The sequence below is a fragment of the Symphalangus syndactylus genome, chromosome 20 (genome assembly GCF_028878055.3).
Source record: "Symphalangus syndactylus isolate Jambi chromosome 20, NHGRI_mSymSyn1-v2.1_pri, whole genome shotgun sequence".
Classification (NCBI taxonomy): domain Eukaryota; kingdom Metazoa; phylum Chordata; class Mammalia; order Primates; family Hylobatidae; genus Symphalangus; species Symphalangus syndactylus.
This window is the reverse complement of record NC_072442.2, coordinates 13508054-13525858: the sequence shown is the minus strand read 5'-3', so window position 1 is coordinate 13525858 and position 17805 is coordinate 13508054. Positions and strand designations below refer to the sequence as shown.

The 17805-nt window shown below is 41.9% G+C and overlaps 1 protein-coding gene across 1 annotated transcript in view; it reads right to left on the bottom strand.

The window, feature by feature from the left end:
* Positions 1-12707: 12707 nt before the first annotated feature.
* Positions 12708-17805, bottom strand: part of ANKFN1 (ankyrin repeat and fibronectin type III domain containing 1) — a 465421-nt gene continuing 460323 nt past the window's right edge. The window contains exon 21 of the mRNA XM_055257387.2: positions 12708-13642. Within this exon, the coding sequence (XP_055113362.1) occupies positions 12846-13642 (797 nt within the window). The 3' untranslated portion in view covers positions 12708-12845. The remainder of the gene's footprint in view (positions 13643-17805) is intronic.

The window sequence follows — 17805 nt, the reverse complement described above, 5'->3', positions numbered from 1 at the left end:
CTCATTGTTCAATTCCCACCTACGAGTGAGAACATGTGATGTTTGGTTTTTTGTCCTTGAGATAGTTTACTGAGAATGATGGTTTCCAGCTTCATCCATGTCCCTACAAAAGACATGAACTCATCATTTTTTATGGCTGCATAGTATTCCATGGTGTATATGCAGCATTTTGTTTTTCAAAGTGACTATTTGGCTGAAGTAAAATCCAGGAAAATGCATCTGTTCACTGTTTGGGTTGGGGAGTGAGGTGGATTAGTTTATTTGGACCCAGTTTTGAGATTGGTCCATATGTGTTGGTGAGTGTGTGTATATGTGTGTGTTTGTGGGTGTTTTAAATGACTCAGCTGAAATGCAAGGACTAACCATATCTAAATATCACTCCATGTTAAACAAAATAAACGGGTTTTAATATTGAGGCATGGTATAGGATTTAAAGTCAGAAGACCTGCATCTGAATTTCCTGTTTTTTTTTTTTCTACCTACTATTTTTCTACCTATATTCTCTTAGAGTTGGTATCTTCATAAAAAAAATGGGTACAATCATACTGCCCACCTTATACGTTGTGAGAATGAAGAGCAAGATTACATTGTAAACCATACGGCCTTTCCCATGTGTTTTAAATTTATTTAATGCTAGCAAAACACTCCAGAGGAAGGTGCTATTCTTTTTAAACAAGCCAGCCAGCAAGCAAACAGACAAACAAAAACATAAAGTTAGAAAAAGGTCACCAAGACCTTATGTTGGAGGGGTCTTCCAGAGACCCAGGAAGGCAAATTCCAGAGGCATCCAGGGACCACAGAGGGGATGGCCAGGTTGAGTGGAAGGAACCAGAGGCTTAAGAGTAAGAGTGTATTTCAAAACAGCCACTCACAAAAGGCTGTTCAAGTATTTTCTGCATTTGAAAGTTGTTAAATCACCTGGCTGACCAGGATTACTTTCTTTTGGAGAGCTGCCTGGTTTTGGTAATGGGTCTAAAGATGATTGCTGATAGATTGAGGCTGTTTGCTGGTTTCGTGCTAAGGAATCCTTGTATACTCTTCAGGTGTTTTCTTCTTTCACTGAGGCAACCAGTTCATTGGTGTGCCCAGGATTGTTCTGGTTTTAAAATTGAAAGTCCAGTATCCTCAATGCTAGGCACATTGGACAGTTGGGCATCTTATGTCTTGATTTTCATACGTGAATAATTAAAACTGTTTAAAGAAAATATGTCATGATCATGAGAGTTGTCCTCCATCTCTCACTTCCCTAGGGGCTATTCTTGATTCTTTAATTTTGCTTTTGTAGAATATTAATGTTCTGTGAGATGAAAGAAGGGGCTTTTCCATTAAAATGGAATACCAGCTATTTTTTTCCAATTAACAGAAAAAAATTAAGATGACAGAATTTTCTCAATTTTAAGTCCTGTATTCATGATATGATTTACCATATTATAACATATGATTATATGTTAAATAAGAATTTTATATATAGATATCATGGCATACTATAAAAGACTGTGGCTTTTAATGGGCTTTATGCAATAGAGTAAACTTTAGGGCCATTTTAGAAGAGATTGCCTTGATGGAGTGTTAAATAGGAAGTTTTCGAAAGGCTATGAAAGAAGGGGATCCTATGTCCCAGTTTTCCCAGGTAGTCCCTGGTAAGCCAGTGTCCCAGGATTCTGTCCAGGTAGCACCCATTCTCACTATCAAAAATTTGATTGATAAATTTTATTTTCTCTCCCTTTATAAGGGACCTGGCAGGATGGAACAACCTTTCTTTCTGGCTAACATTTGCCAGTGACACACCAGGCATTTGTTTGATCACTTTCCATGCATTTTGCTCATTTAACCCTTAAGACCATAAGTAGGTGCTGTCACAGACAAAGAACCTAAGTCCCAGAAAGGTTAAGTAACCTGCCCATGTTCAAAATGCTATTAAGGGACAGAGTCAGGAGTAGAACCCACGTCTGGCAAACTCCAGAGCCTGTGTGCTTAGCTGATATACTGGTCGGAGATGTTGGACTTGAGTCCTGCCTAGCCACCTGAAACCCTCAAGAATTCCAAGATGTAACCTCAAGTGGCCAGCAGGGCTTCCTTCTGGGGAAGCTGTGTTCCTTGGTTAGAGAAAATGAAGTGTTTGTACTCATCTGAGTATTTCAGATAATCCCGAGGGACGCCTTGTCCATCCCTCATGTGTAGGGCTGGCTGTTTACAGGCATGCTGAGATTTTTTTTTTTTTCCTTTTGCAATTAGAGTATAACGAATCTGCTAAGACCTCGTCCCATGTAGCCCTGCCAGTTGGGTGTTTCAGGGTAGATAAAATGAAGAAGTAGGAGTCCAGCGGCCTGCCCCGGGGTGAGAAAAGGGCAGATCTGTGTGTGCCCTAGCAGCCGGCAGCTCTCCCTGTGCCGTGGCCTGTTCTGGGACTGCCAGCCGAAGGAGGCTTGGAATTGCTTAGACCTGCCTCTGTGCCTTTAGCCGTCCGGGTAAAAACATCACCTCTCTGGAGGCCTGTGCTGGAGCACAAACCCACGTATTGTCTGGCCCCTGGCAGGCTGGTCTGTGGAGGGGACACTCTAAGAGCTCTATTTTAATCTTTTGGAGCTGGGCCAGGGTAGGAATTCAGCTGCCAGCCCCAGGCTCCCCACCCCCCTGCTCTCACCCTGCCCCCCACCCCCTTCTCCTGGTTTCATTCGCTCTGACCTCCCATCATGAGAGGTGCTGGTGTTCTTTCTTTCTCCCTTTCTCTTTTTTCAACTACCAGGGCTCTTTCATTGATTTGACCTCCCAAAGTGAGGCAGACCAGGGCTCCTCAGTGGGCTACTCGGGGCTCAGGGCTGGCATGAGGCCAACCCTTGAATCCTGAGATTTACCTCCAGATGTGTGCGCCTCTGTGCTTGTATGGACGTGTGTATTTGTGTTGTGTGTGAGTGAGAGATCTGCATGTGTTTGTGTGTTTATGTGTGCTTTTTGTATCTCTATGACTTTTCTCTCCATGTGAATAAAATGTATGTATGGAAAAGCTGAGGAGAGGAGCAATTAGAGGCAAAGAAAAAGGGTGGCCTAAGTCCATAAACCTCCTCTTCTCCCTCTGCCAACAGTGCTTTCCCTGCCTGGAGTCAGACAATTTCAGCTGTCCCTCAATGGGGTCTTCTTATCCCCAAGTTTCTTGGGTCTGTTTTTCTGCATAGGCCTGAATCCTGCAGACAGACCACGTAGTAGAATGGGCATTGGACTTCTATATTAAACTTGAATTCCAGGCTTGGCTCTGCCAGTTGGTGGTTGTGTGATGCTGGGTGTGCAATTTTCCTTCCTTTGAGCCTCAGTTTCTCAGTCTGTAAAATGTGGATGATAATGCTGCTGCTTTTCACAAAAAGTATAAGGTAGAAGATTAAATGGTACTCAAGAGATGACCCATAAATGTTAGCTCCTTTCCTGCTTACCTATTTCTCCCAGGATCAAGTCCTAAGGCAGCAGTTGGGCCTGGCTCCTGGTCCCAGTGAGGAAGCCCTCAGCTGGTAAGGAGGGGCTATGTTCTTCCTAAAAGGGTGGGAGGGGGAAGAGGGTGTGGTCTTTCTCTCCCACTGGGAATCTCCCATCTTCTCTCACCCCCATCCTTCTGGCCTCTGCCAATGATGTGCATTTTCCCCTCTGCACCGGCCTCCCAAACTGACTCATTACCTCGACAGGGTAGCAACTTCCAAAACAAAACTCTTTCAACCAAGGAAAATATAACTGTGGAGAGGAAAACATTTCAATATCAGGCCTCCTGGGACCCAGGGAAATGTACTGAATGTTTGTCAGAGAATGATGATGTCCTGACTTCACAGACTCTGCTGAGGGCAGAGGGAGAACAATGCCTGACACTTGGATCTAGGCAAGCCAAAATGGCCCAAGCAAAGTCCAAGCTGGTGCTCAAGTTGGCCCAAACTTGGAAGAGTCAGATGTGTGTTCAACATTGAGCCGCTAAACAGACCCACTGTGGGCTGATAAACATCCTTCATAAAGTGGGGCCCGGTGCCCTGTTCTACACCAGGCTCTCATCTTCCCCTTGACCCCAAAGGAGATGCCCAATTCAGGCTTGCTGTCTGGCAAAGGGCCAGCTTGCTTCATGCCTGGGTTCTGGGAAGTGGCTAATAGGGCACATTCCACACTTAATAATAGTGCCCCCTGGAGTTGTGCAATGCCTTGACCCTTTCAGGGACACTCCAGGGAAGTGATCTTACAGCAGTGATCAGGCAAAATCTAAGAGAACAGCTGGTGGGAGGTGCTGGTGTCAAATTAGATGCTGGGGAAAGTCCAAGGGATATTCCAGACCATATCCACCGTGATCCCAGTGGCTTGGACAGAAAGGAGAGGGGAACTGAAACAGGTGAAATTGTTTTCTGAGAGAGACGGGGGTCAGGTGAGGCAGACGCCTGATCTAAATCTGTCTGCAATGAAAGATTTCTTGCGGGGCAGGGGAATATTGGGGACGCTGAGCATGGATTTCCTACAGTTACTCTCTTTCTCTATAATAGATTCAATGTCATCTATGTAGCTCCTGCAACCTATGCACCTCCCAAAAAACAACAATAACATAAAACGCATCCCCAAAATAGAAACATTCTGAGAATCCCTGCTTATTTCTGATAGGTAATCAATGTGAGTGTTTTATATTCATGGAATTTCAAAGCTGAACTAGAGCTTACACATTTTATAGACGCCATTATCTGTAAGTTCAGAGAGGAAAAACACACAAACTCTTTCCCATGAGGCCCAGGTTCTAGCTCAGAGTCAGGCCTTCTGTGACTGCGAGAAAAAGTGTCTTGGTTGCAGTCACAGAGTGCCTGACTTTGCCTTGGGGGAAAGGGTTTGTGTGCTTTGTTGTCTTGTTTGGCTTCATTTGCCGTCGTTATCTGTGTCTGTGTAGATGTCCCTTGCATGTCTGGCTGTTCAGGGTGTCTTCCACAGAGACAGCTTCCAGTGGCCTTTTTATTTTATTTTTTTCTTTTCTCAAAGGACCTAACTCAATGGCAAGTGGCACTCTGGAAAGTGAGTTGTCCTGGGCCCTAGTTTCAGTCTACTGAGCCTCCCTCTTCTTATTTGTAAAGCGGAGATACACATTCTTGTCCTGATAACCTCACAGGGCTATTTGTCAGGCTCAGAAAGGATGGTGCTTGTGAAAAGTGTTTTCTAAACATACAGAAGATTGCAGTTATTAAAGCTGGATGAGGAAAATGGTGTGTGCAAAAGCAGCCTTACTGGGCATGAGGACGAGATTTTTGCAGGTTTTCTGGGTATTCAGTGGGTGCGGCTGGGCTGAGTGATCTGCATGTCAATTCAGTGGTACCCAGTCACTGGGCAAGATATAATGACACTCTGAAAACTGCTGGCCATCTGGAGGTGCATCTTGCACCATAAGAAAGGGCAGGTTTCTCCCCAGACCCTTGGATTCCATCAGGTGGGCCAGCTCCAGATTGGACAGTACATTCCCACTCAATCAAGGTACTCTGGAGGTGATGTGTGGGATAAGTGGTGGAAGTTTTCAGGAAATCCTAGAGAAATTCTTTCAAGGTACCCTGAGGGGACAAATTAAGCTTCATCTGAGCCACTTTAGAGAGTCGCAGGCTGGTAGACATGTGAAAAGGTCTTAATGTCCATTCTTTATGGAGAAATTAAGCAAGGTATGGGATTTGACCTGATTTTAAGTGCGCTCTCTATAATTTCTGGTGGTCATTGGTTTATCACTCATTTAACAGATATTTATGTCAGGTGCTATAAAATGTGCTGGGGTGGGGTGACGGGTAACAAAGCAGCCAGTTGTTTTTCTCTTAGAGCATCTGATCTAGTCTAGTATGGAACTGGTACCTGAATTCCTGTAGTCAGTATCTAACACTAGTATTTTCTTTGGCAAAATATCTTAATGCAACGTTTGACAGAACAGGCCACTAGAAGGAGCATCATGTAAAGATGGGAATGTCACATGCTACCTGAAGAGGAAATGCATTTGCATAGTCAAAAAATCATTGCAAAGATCTAACTTGCTTGATGTTATAATATCAGGTAAGATAATTTCCTTATGAATATTTTTCTCCTGTCTAGGAGTCACTTTAAATTGATAAGAAACTCTTGGTTTAAACTTGCTTACTTCCCTAAAATGATTTCTTTTTATTACACGAAGAAGGAGTGATTTCTTGTTGGCAGATAGAAATACTCTATATTGCTCAGCATAGCTTATGAAAAGGGTTAGGCATTCACCGAAGGCATACTTCTTACTTAGCAGGTTACATTTGAAAAGGCTCCTCTTACTCTTTACTTCATTCTTTCCCTACTCCAATACCACCCCAAGAGTGCTCATAGAAGACAGGGGATATTAGAGAAGAATGTCATCTGTTTGGTTTGAAAAAGAAGGTAAACTTTTATTTAGAGAAAGAATTAGGAAAAGAAAGTAATGGTTTGCTTAGAAAGATGACAATTTACAGAGGGAAAATGGCATATTTGGTCAGGACAACAAAACAGCCCTCTGAGACTGTCAAGAAAGCCGACCACAAACATGCCAATAAAGAGTTGAATTCGTCTGTGTGTAAAAGAATTCTGTAAAACAGCGTAAGACAAATACGTGGTCCAAAGCAGCACATTTCCCACCCTTGGGAATTCAGGGGAAACTTTGTATAGGTTCCTAGGGTGGAAGCAATCTCTTCGTAGTGTTCTCACAGAAGAAATCTCAGATCTCAGCCAGTGGCAGTGGGGGTAGAAGGAGCTTCATGGGTGTGGAAATAGAAGGGATGGAGAAATTGATAGGACAGCGCATGCAGCAATGAACCGAAGACATTTAAACGTGCATGCAGTGGAGGAAGATGCGAGATTATGATGGCCAAGCTCCTGGGTGCAACTTGGTGAGAGTATTTGCTGTGGCAACCTGCTGCTGTATTTTCAATTCTTGGCAATAACCAATTATGAAAGAGAAATAACTTGAATGGTACAGATTAATCAAGAGCCAGCTGGTCAGACTTTGCTGATAATTGCCAAAGCAATGCCACAAATGATAATTCTTCCAAAGTTTCAGTGAGGAGATTTTGAAAGCTCAGGCTGAAAAATTTGTGTCTTTACTAAGACATGGAAAAGCATTAGGTAAGCCAAGTATTAAGAATTCTATTTGTTTATTATCGAATCAACATTTTTCCACACTTAAGACAAATGGGCTTGGAAACTGTCCCTTAAACAGCAAAAAATCTAACGAAGAATAAAAAATATTTTTTGACTTCATGCTTGACTTAGATATCAACAATATTAGGTAAGACATAAAGTATAATTAATGCTTATGAAATAAAGTCATTCCCTCTGATAGCTTAGATTTCTTCTGTCGACAATTTTTCTTGAAAATACACTTAGGCAGGTAAGAAATTACCAAAAATACTTGCCATTAGAAAAATTACCTTAACTCTCATTAATCCCTGACCTCTTATAAATTGGTAGGTTGAAGAGGGATACATTTCACCAGTGCTGTTTTTGATTGAGGGTACTGGACATTTACAATATACATTTAGATTGTTCAAATAGTTTTCAAATGTACATACAACAAAATATTATTCTTTCAAGAGTGGAAGTCACATTTAACACACCATACATGATTCATCTGCATATTTACAGAGGTTTAAAGCACACAAAATTGTGCAGATAGCGTACTGAAGTCTAAACTTTAACATACACTCAGTTGCATACATAGCAACAAGACACAATAAATTCTGAACAAACAACAACCAATAATCAGCCAGATTGCTATGTACACATTAGGAAGGAAGCAATTAAATACTGCTAAATGAGAATGTCACTTAAATTACTTTTTCTATGAAACATCTCTCTGACACCACCACACGCGCACACACGCACACACTTTTTTAAAAATCACAAACATCAAACTGATGCTTGTGGTCACATACATGGATACCCCCAAACATCTGATTTTCACAAGGCAAGAGGCAACACAGCAACTCAGAGTGACTTACTATAATTTGCTAGACTTGGCTTTTGAAAATCAGTCACTGGAGGGTGATTACTGTGAAAGTACATTCAGACTTTCACGTCATGGACTGCAGGAAGAGGAGCAAAGAGCCTTAACTAACAGCTTCATAACCTTTGCCACTAAGTTAAACATTGGCTTTTGCTAAAATAAAAAAAAAAAAATCTGTAGGAGAAAGACCCTATGATAATATTTAAAACAACAACAAATCTACTTCCTTTATCACAGTAGAATATTTTTCACAGCCCACCTATCCAATTGTTAAACAAAACCAACCATCCTTTTGAATAACCATTTTACAAAGTCATTATTAGTGGAAATAGAAGAAATAATTGAAAAAACAAATATAAGTACTGTGTGCAGATGCGGTGGAAAAAGCAGAGACTCGAAATATGGCAAAATCAGTGCTTCATAAACAGTCAATGGATTTTTCTAAAAATACTTTTTGCTAATGGCAAAGTTCAACACCTCAGAAAAAGTCTGAATTAAGATCTTAGAATAAGTTTCCAAGTGGTACAACATGGTTTCAAATACACTACCCTTGTTGTTTGTAAGGCCGCATTGAAGTTTAGCTTAACAGTCATAAGCCACGTGTTTGAACATCTTATGAGAGGTGACCAGCAAAGAAAACAGTTTTTTTCCTTGCTCACCCTATTACCTATGAAGAGATACCATTGCTTTCCAAACAGCTATTTTAAAAATTTCCTTAAAGATATGACCTTGGAGAAAAAAGTCCAGGTTTGCTTCATTAAATCATCTGGAAAAATATTTAGACTTTATAAAGTGACCATGCAACAGTTTGAATTCTCAGAGAGTGTTCCTTTGTTAATCTATAGCTACCTTCTCTAACTGGTATGTGATAGCTTAATAAGCACATATACCAAGAGATACACTCTTTGCTGTAGCTCTGCTACATACAAAGTTGAGAGAGCTGTAGAAAAATGTCATCACCTTCTTAACATGTGTACATTTTCAGAAGCCAGTGAATTCTGTGTCTTGTTGACATAACTAGGCAACTTAAATGCGTTGCAAACATACCTTCTCTTGGAGAACTCACTTAATAGCTTAAGTGAGTTCTCCAAGAGAACGTAAGTACATCTTGGTTGCAGGATGAAGAACCAGAGGAGGCCAAGGAGGTATTTTCTGGGATGCCTCCTTGTCTAACGGAGTTATCTTCAAGGGAAGAGCTCCAAACTCAGCAGGGTGCACATTTGTGTGGCAGGATAACAATGAACGAGGGGCCAGTCCTCTTTTCCACTTGTCTGGCATGATCTCCTGGCAAGGACACAGTAGGTGTTTGCCAGGTGGCTGCTGGACAAGGTTTCTTTAGGGGAGTACAACAAGGCTTCAGTCATTGCTTTTCATAAAGTGCTTTGGGATCCTTCAGGAAAGAGGACTGGCGAAATATTATTACTAACTTGCTTCAATTTTCAAACCAAATGAAACAATTTCTCCCGTGTAATTATTGCTTCGAGCATTAGTGAATGTTTTTTAAAGGGAATGGCTCTCATCTTTAAGTACCTACTTCTTAAAAGACTCATTCCCTGGAGTGAATGTTTTTAATTACTGTCTCCCAGGCACCCTCGCCAATTAAGAGTATGTTTTAGCTTTGTTAAGTAGTTGCCAAACATATACATCCATGACTTGCATTTTCCAGGTTGTACTCCCTCAAGAGTCTGTACAGCAAGAAGAAATCAAAGATGTAGCCCAACATGCACTATGTCTGCCTGGTTGAGGAGACAGGCTCCTGCCTCTTCTAAGAGATTGTTGAGAAGATGTATGGTGAATGTATGGCTACATTCTTAGATCAGATTGTGAGCTTCCTGTGGCCTAGGACTATGTTTCACACTTGATTCTTTGGATCTCAATGGGACTTAGAGTTGAGATAGACATATGGGAGAACCTCAGTCAAGGATTTTTGAGGATTTTCACAAATGATGAAAGCTGATCGAGCATGTTAGAAAAACCCTGGAAAAGACGATCTGGGACAGTTTCCTTCAGAGGCTCTCATAGTGGATTAAAAAAAGAGTGAAAGACAAAAATCCATTGTATCCAAAATTAAACAAAACAAAAACAAAAAATAAAACAAAATATCCTCAGACATTGTAAAGTCTCTATAAGTAGGAGACCGGCCAAATGAATAAAGGACTGTGAATTAGAGAACACAGTTGTCTCTCACAAGAATGTATTAATTTAAACTGGGCTCATAAAATATTGCAAAGTGGAGGTATGGGGAAACCTACCTGAATAATAGCTAATTATGGAAGCTATAACATACCCACTTTTATTTAGGAATATTGCTAAGAAAATGCACTTCAATTGATTTAACTATGCCCATTAAAATGTAACATGCATTCTTCTTTTTGTGGGCATGCCTCAGAAGATGAAAAAATAACCTTAAGTCCATAATATATAAAATAGCAGGTTTAAAATTAATGCAGTTTTGGTCCAGTATGCCAGAACTTACTGACCAAATGAGGGGTCAGAAGGGTGGGTCAGTTTCTGCCTCTCCTGTTTGTTGAATGCCTCCCACCTGATTCAGTCACAAACTTCCTCCTATGCCACCAGAATGATCAGGATCAGGAAATCCCTTGGATTCTTAGTTTTTCACAATCCTAGAATCTCATCTCACAAACTCATTGAACAAAACAATCCATTTTATAATTAGAAATAAGTAGAAACTGAGTGCAAATGACTCTGCCATTCTTGTTATTAACTAAGAGGCATAATTTGAAATGATGTTTTTCCCAAATTTGCTTTTTAATTAAGTTAACTTAGATGTGTATTACATGAAGTTTGTATTCCTTGGCAACAAGCAGCTCTGTAATATTGGAAACTTGTTAGGTAAAGGTTGAATTTGAAATCAGAAGTGGGACGATGATCTACAAAATAGGAGGTTCTCTGTAGATAACAATCAAGAGTTAACTAGGTGTGGACCAATTCCCAATGGGACAGCCTGCTATAAAGGGAATGATTCTAGTTCTGACCCTGACTCTGAGACTAAACCAGCTCCGTGACCTTGAGCAAGTCACTTAACCTCTCTGGGTCTTAATTGCCCTACCTGCAAACCCACGGACTTAGATAAATTTTATGGGCCCGTCTAGTTCTAACACTCTCCCTTTCCATGCACATAGAATTCACTTAGAAGAAAATTGCATTTTAAAATCCTCCCAGGCATGAAAAAGGAGCTGTAGTGATTCTGATCAAGATTCTTTGAGGGTTTCATTGAGTATAAAATCTCTTAAAAAAATAAAGTCAGAGCTCTGGGCTTTAGTTTTCTAATGACCATAGGCCATGGGCCAAATCTGTACCTTTGCAGCAGGGTAATTATTTATGTTTAAATCTAATGTTTTTAAAATGGAAGGGATCAGAATAACATTGTGAACAGGGGACTTTGTATGAACTCCCAGGAGGAGGAATGGTAGAACTCTGTGGACAAGGATAGGGCCATAAAGAGCAATATTTAACTGAAATGCCTGTGAAGCAGAAAAGGATCATTTAGAATGTCAGTGAAGTGAATGGGTCTTGGCTCCAGGAGATGAGGAGACTCGTGCCTTTTCTGAATATGCAGTGTGATTTATCTAATTTGGATTCTTGTGAGAAATTCAGATAGGAGGTAATGAGACCAAAGCAAGATTTCCAGATGTTTTTAGCACATCCTTGGAATGAACCACTGGTAAAGGCTTCTGAGCATATTTTCCCTGATGCCAATTGGGCCAGACGATTTTGAGGCAAATTTGACTTAAGGAGAGGTAGGTTGAAAGGGGAAGGCAGCCACCCTAGCCCTGGACAATCTGCCCCTTGATCTATGATGTAGGGTGAGTGGATATGCCTGTGGGGTTGTGAGGAGCCCATTGCTGACTGACCATATCTGCAGGGCGCTTTCTGGTTCAATGACAATTTCATCACCAAAGAATCTGGAGCTGATCCACTATGATTTTCAGAGACACAGCCCTCATGGATTTACTTTGTTTAACTTAGAATTGTAAAGGAAATATATTTCTGCCCATGTCTCTCTCCCTCCCCTGTCTTATCTGTAATTCAGGCTTTCACTTTGCTTAGCCATCTCCTTGACCCCTGTAAAAATCTATGGATCATTTTCATGTTTGGATGGGAGCTGAGTATACAGGAAGGGCTACTTTCTGTCCTATTCTGTCTTTGCAAGATAGAGCTGAAAGAGAAGAATTCTCTACTTTTCGTTTCTGGTGGTCTCCACACAGCACTATGCGAAGAAAAAAAGGCCTGTCAAGGCCTATTTAATCAGATAAGTACTAATGGATAAATTGGATAAGGTGAGCCCTGAGAACGCTGTACTTTGGAATGACCTAGTTTAGCTGACAGGGAACCAAGGTCAAGCCCACTTAACCCCGTGCCCTATAGACACAACCTGGTGTCTTTCCCTCAAACTCTTCTTAAGGTTTGGAATGGAGGGAGAAATGATGCTAATCTTTTCATTTATAGAACTTCTCTTCATCAATCACAAATTCATGAAAGAGCCCTAAACTAGGGGTCAGATTACAGAACCAGCTGCAGAACAGAGGGTCTCTCTTTGGGATGGCCAACTTCAGTCATAGGTGCCACCAACAGGGTGGCATGTTTGAGTCACTGCATGTCGTATTCCATATTGACACAACAACTCCCCCATGCCCTTTCTAGGCTGAAGTGGGAATGGCACTGGCAACTCTGGCCTCCACCCACCACACTATTCCAAAAAAAGAGGACCTTGAACTTGTAACCTTTGTATTTATAACATTCAAAACGCTTGAAAATGAGTGGGTACACAGTGGGGCAGGACGGGGGTAAGGGTGATATAAAACGCAGGTAGTAGCGATGGAGGGGTGGACGGCTGGGATGGGCCTCCCTAAAGCATGCTGCTGAGTATTTCTGACGCGGGAGAGGCGGTGGGGCCCTCCTGACTCACATCGGGGCCAGTGGGGCTGGGCAGGGTGCTGCGGCCTCCAGAGGGCGGGCTCAAGCCTGCCCATGGTTTTTCGTCCTGGGCCACCAGGGCCGCTGGGTAGGGCTCCACGTAGAGGCGGCGGACCGAAGGCCTCGCGTCCTGGAGACTGCTGTTCCGCTCCTCAGGAAGGCTGGCAGCGTGGGCCAGAGTTAGGCTCCTGGGACCATCAAGGGCAGGGCCGGCCCGCTTGGTCTCCTCGGGCTCCTGGGCCAGACCGCAGGCCTGGGACAGGTGCTGTGTGTAAATGCCCTCAGAGAGCGATAACGACTGGGTCTCGCTGTGCATGCGCAACCAGCGATGATGGCGGCTGAAGCCGCCGTAGTGGGGGTGCTTGCCTGGCTTCCGCTTTCCCAGGAAGCCTAGCGGCGGCCGCGCACCGGACACAGTCTTGGCGTGGTTCTTGGGTGTGAACCCCGTGAGGGTCAGGCTATGGAGGAACTCGGCACATGAGCGATCGGGATTTGGGCCCTCACCCTGGGGATCCTGGCCCGGCCCCAGTGGGGTTTTCACGTCGTGCACTTGTAGGACGTCGGGGGCGCTGCCGCTTAGGCCGGTAAGGGTCTGCTGCGCAATGTCGTGTGATGATAGGTAGACCAGGTCCAGGTCTCTGGGGCTCAGGGCATCGCTGGAGTCGTAGTCACTGTCGGTGGGGAGGAAGACTTCTGAGCAGGCTTCTTCATCAGAGCAGGGCTGTGAATCTGCGAAGCCAGAAACTGATGTTAGGAAAAATATAGTCTTAGCTAGAGCCTGCTTCATAGGCATAGGAACAGTGCATTTGACCCCGCACTTAGAAGGGTCCTGTGCTTCGTTTAATGCCCTGCTGTCACCTCCTGAAATGCTTACACATTTTGAACTAGGGGCCCCACATTTTCATTTTGCACAGGGCCCCACAAATTGTGTAGTGGGCTCTGGTCTTAGCGTCAGGGAAAGGAAAGAGAGGAACTCTGACAGGTTCAGCCCAGACAGAAGTAGGGGAACCTTCCCTCGTTTCCCACACACGCTTTTATTATTAGCTGGGCAGCTGTGGAGAGGATGAAACAGGCTAGAAAGCTAAATGTTATTCATTTATTCATTCCCTATTATTTCAGAGATGATTTTTGCATTTGACAAAGTAGCAGGAATTTAAAAGGGTGAACGAAGAAGAGGAGACTCCAGTGGTGGAAGTTGGTAAACCTGGTTTCAAATCCTAGCTGCCGTCCACCTCCATATTCTGAAGGACTACCTTGCTCATTAAAAAATACAACAGTTAATTGAAGAAATAGCCCACATTCTAACCAGGTTACAGTTAGTCTGTTGATGGCGGAAAATCAGACATGATTATCATCGGAATATTGCCAAATTCATGGATAAGGTCTGATTTGTTAGGGAGTCAGTATCAAGGTTTCTTCTATTTTAGGGACTAGAACTAGACGGAATGCTTTTCTTCCTTACTGTAGGAGATGATGTGCATACTTGCTCTTAATTGGCAGGGCAAGATGTCAGTTTTGCCTTTTCACTCCTGGTTGTTACCCAGTATCCATTATTGTTTGTTTAGTTACACAATCTTAATTTTAATTGGGACACCAATGCACTTATGTAAAAGACCACCTTTTTTCAGCTTCCCCTGCAGCTAAGCATGGCAATATAATTAAGTTCTGGCCACTGAAATGGAAATGGAAGTATGGTATGAAACTTCTGGAAGGCTACATAAAGGGACCTGGCTTAGCTGGGTCGTTACATTCTTTCTCTTTCCTTCCAGTTTGCCTGTAACTAGATGTGTTGGATGAGGTCATGGAGCAACCTTGGAGATAGAAGCCACATGCTAGGATGGTGGGGCTGAAAAATGGAGCTTGTTGCCTGAAGACCATTACGTCTGCATATCAACTTTGAATTGTCTCCTTTTGAGCTTCTTTCGCACAAGAGAGACAGTATCTTGTGTTTATGACATTCTTATTTGGGTCTTTGGTAACACGAACTCAAAATTTATTCTAACCAATAGGAGTATGGTTAAATAAATTGTGGTGCATCTGTATATGCACACAAAGGATGAGATAAATTTATATGTTCTTTAAATAATGTTCTTAAATAAAATTATATGTTCTTTAAATAATGGCTACCAGTAAAAGGATTCCCTCTTCTACCTTTTTGAGTTCTACTGATCTGTTCAAGGTTTTCCTCAAACATAACCTCCATTAGGAAGCATCCCTCAGCTGTTGGGGCAGAGATATTTAATTACTCTTGGGGCAGAGATATTTAATTCATCCATTCATTCACAATGAAGGTTCTTTATTACTTGAGATCCCGCTCTAATAGAAGCACTGTACTTGGTGCTTGAGTGGATATAAAATTAATAAGAAATTATATCTGTCTCTAGGGAGTTTACTGTTTTAATGGATGTATAAAGAAAGTATGCATCTGTGAGACTGTGGCAGAACATAGGTTTTATAAGAGAAGTTCAGCAAATAAGTGCAGGTATATAGGAAAGAGGGATTATATTTTATTGGGACAGGATTGATGAAATACTCTATCATTTCATTTATTTTTCTCCATTCATTCTTCTGTATGTCTATATTAATTTATGTCTACATCCACTTTTAAAGAATGACTGGAGGTAGCTTTTAATAGTAAATGTACAAACGATAAGAGGATTAGAAACAGAGGAAGAAGAAAGAGCACAAGTAGTCCCGTTTTGATATTCTATGAGTTGTATAAAATGTTAAAATTGTAGGGGGCTGAGGGAAGGGTGCATGGCACTTCTTGTACATTTCTTTGTAACCTTCAGGGTCTATAATTATTTCAAAAAACATATTTTTAAAAACAGCATTTAATTTTTAAAAAGGTAGGGTGGGACCAGAGGAGGGTACTGAATGCTTAGATAAGCAGTTTGTACCTTATTTTGTAGCCAGTGGGTAGTCATCAAATAATTTTGAAGAATTGACAAGATGAGAGCTATGATTTAGGATAGCAACTAGGATGTAAGATGAACATGCTGAGGAAGAGATAGCAGGAAGGCCAGCTGGGAAGCTGTGGTCCAAGCTATATTTTCCCTCCAGATATTTATCTTGTTGAGGCTGTGGGGCTAAGCAAGAGCTGTGGCTGTGTGGAAGAAAATAGAAGTCCAGGAAAGCCATTCATTGAAAGATGTTTATGGAACAGTTATTTTGTGCTAGACAGACATGGTCTCTGCTTTCAAATAGCTCAAAGAGAGTGAATTAGACAATAAGTCAGAAAACACATAAGATTAATTTTGGGTAGTATGAAGTTCTGTGAAGACAATGAAAGTGGATTTTAACTAGAGAGTGACTTAGGAGGAAGATGCTTTTGATAAGGAGGCCAGGGGAGGAAGCATCACTGTACAAAGGGGAGTCTGGGTAAGAACCCAATGATCAGAAGGAACCAGCTATGTGAAAGTTTTAGGGACAAGTGTTCCAGATAACTGGGAGAAGTGAGTGTATAGGCCTCAAAGTTATTAGCAGATATCAAACTGATTCCTGGGAAGATAGGAAATTAAACTAAAGGAGTTAAATTTCAGTCCTGATTTGGTTTGGGTGGTAGAATGGATGGTAAGTTTAATTTGGGACAGGTTGAGCTGAGGGGAAGCCAAAACATCAAGGAGGGGATGAACTGAGAGCATGTGGGTAGCAAAGCTGAAGGAAGGTATTTGTGAGTGTGGAGAAGAAGAAACTATTGGAGAGAGAATGGTTGAAGATACGAGTGGTGAGGTTGATAATATAATAAGGAGGGGTGATCGATTGTGAGCACCAGTGCTGGCATTGGTGCTTAGTGAGAAAGATGGAAGGACACATTGTCCTCAAAGGTAAGTGGTTAGGAAAGAAGAAACATATTTCCAGGTTAAAAGGAGAGAAACGTATAAAGGCCTGGGCTAAATAACTTTGATAGTCTTTAAAAAAGCCTTAGTACTTTTTCCAATCTTTAGTGGGAAAAATAGGAAACTGCAAGTAATAGGATTTCAAAATTGTTGATTGTTTTTGATGATAGCAGGGGTAGGTGCCTTAGAAGTGAGGAAGAAGAGAACATAACTGAGGATTTGAAATTGCTCTTGAAATAGGACCCATGCAAAGAATTCATAATTGACTGTAGTTGAACTTCCTTCTTCATTTATCTGATCAGTGTGTTCAGCTGTGTGCATGTATCCACAATGGTAATAACAATATCTGATATTTACTTAGTGCCTGCTGTGAGCCAGCCATAATGCTAAGAGCTCTAAGTGCTTTATTTTGTTTAACACTTACAGCAATTCTCATTTTGCAGATCAGAATACTGAAGCTTAGGCTTATAAAATTTTCCAATTTGTATTCTTGATAAGAAGTAGAATAGGCTGCCAAATGTAAATCTGTCTCACTACAAAGACTTGCTATGCTGCCATCCACCTTAGCATTTCCATGACTCTGTGGAAACTTCCTGAGGAGTGGCACTTAGTTCATCTAATTCACTTTTTGTGGTACACAGAGTTAAATTACTTGAACTCTTAGGGCTTCTTGACATTGCTGCTACTAGAGAAACATACTAGATCTTGTATTAGTTTCCCGTGGCTGCTGGAACAAATTACCACATACTGGGTGACTTAAAACAACAGAAATTTATTCTTTTACAGCTCTGGAAGCCAGAGTTTGAAATCAAGGTGTCAGCAAGGCCACACTCCCTCTGGAGGTTCTAGGGGGAGAATACTTTCTCTTGCCTCTTCTAGCTTCTGGTGGCTGTCAGCATTTCTTCTGAGCGTGCCACTGCTATCTCTGCTTCTGTCTTCTCATGGCCTCTCTTCTGTGTCTGTGCCTTCTTTTCTGTCTCTTATAAGGGAACTTTTCATTGGGTATAGGATCCACCCATATAATACGGGATGATCTCATCACAAGATCTTTAA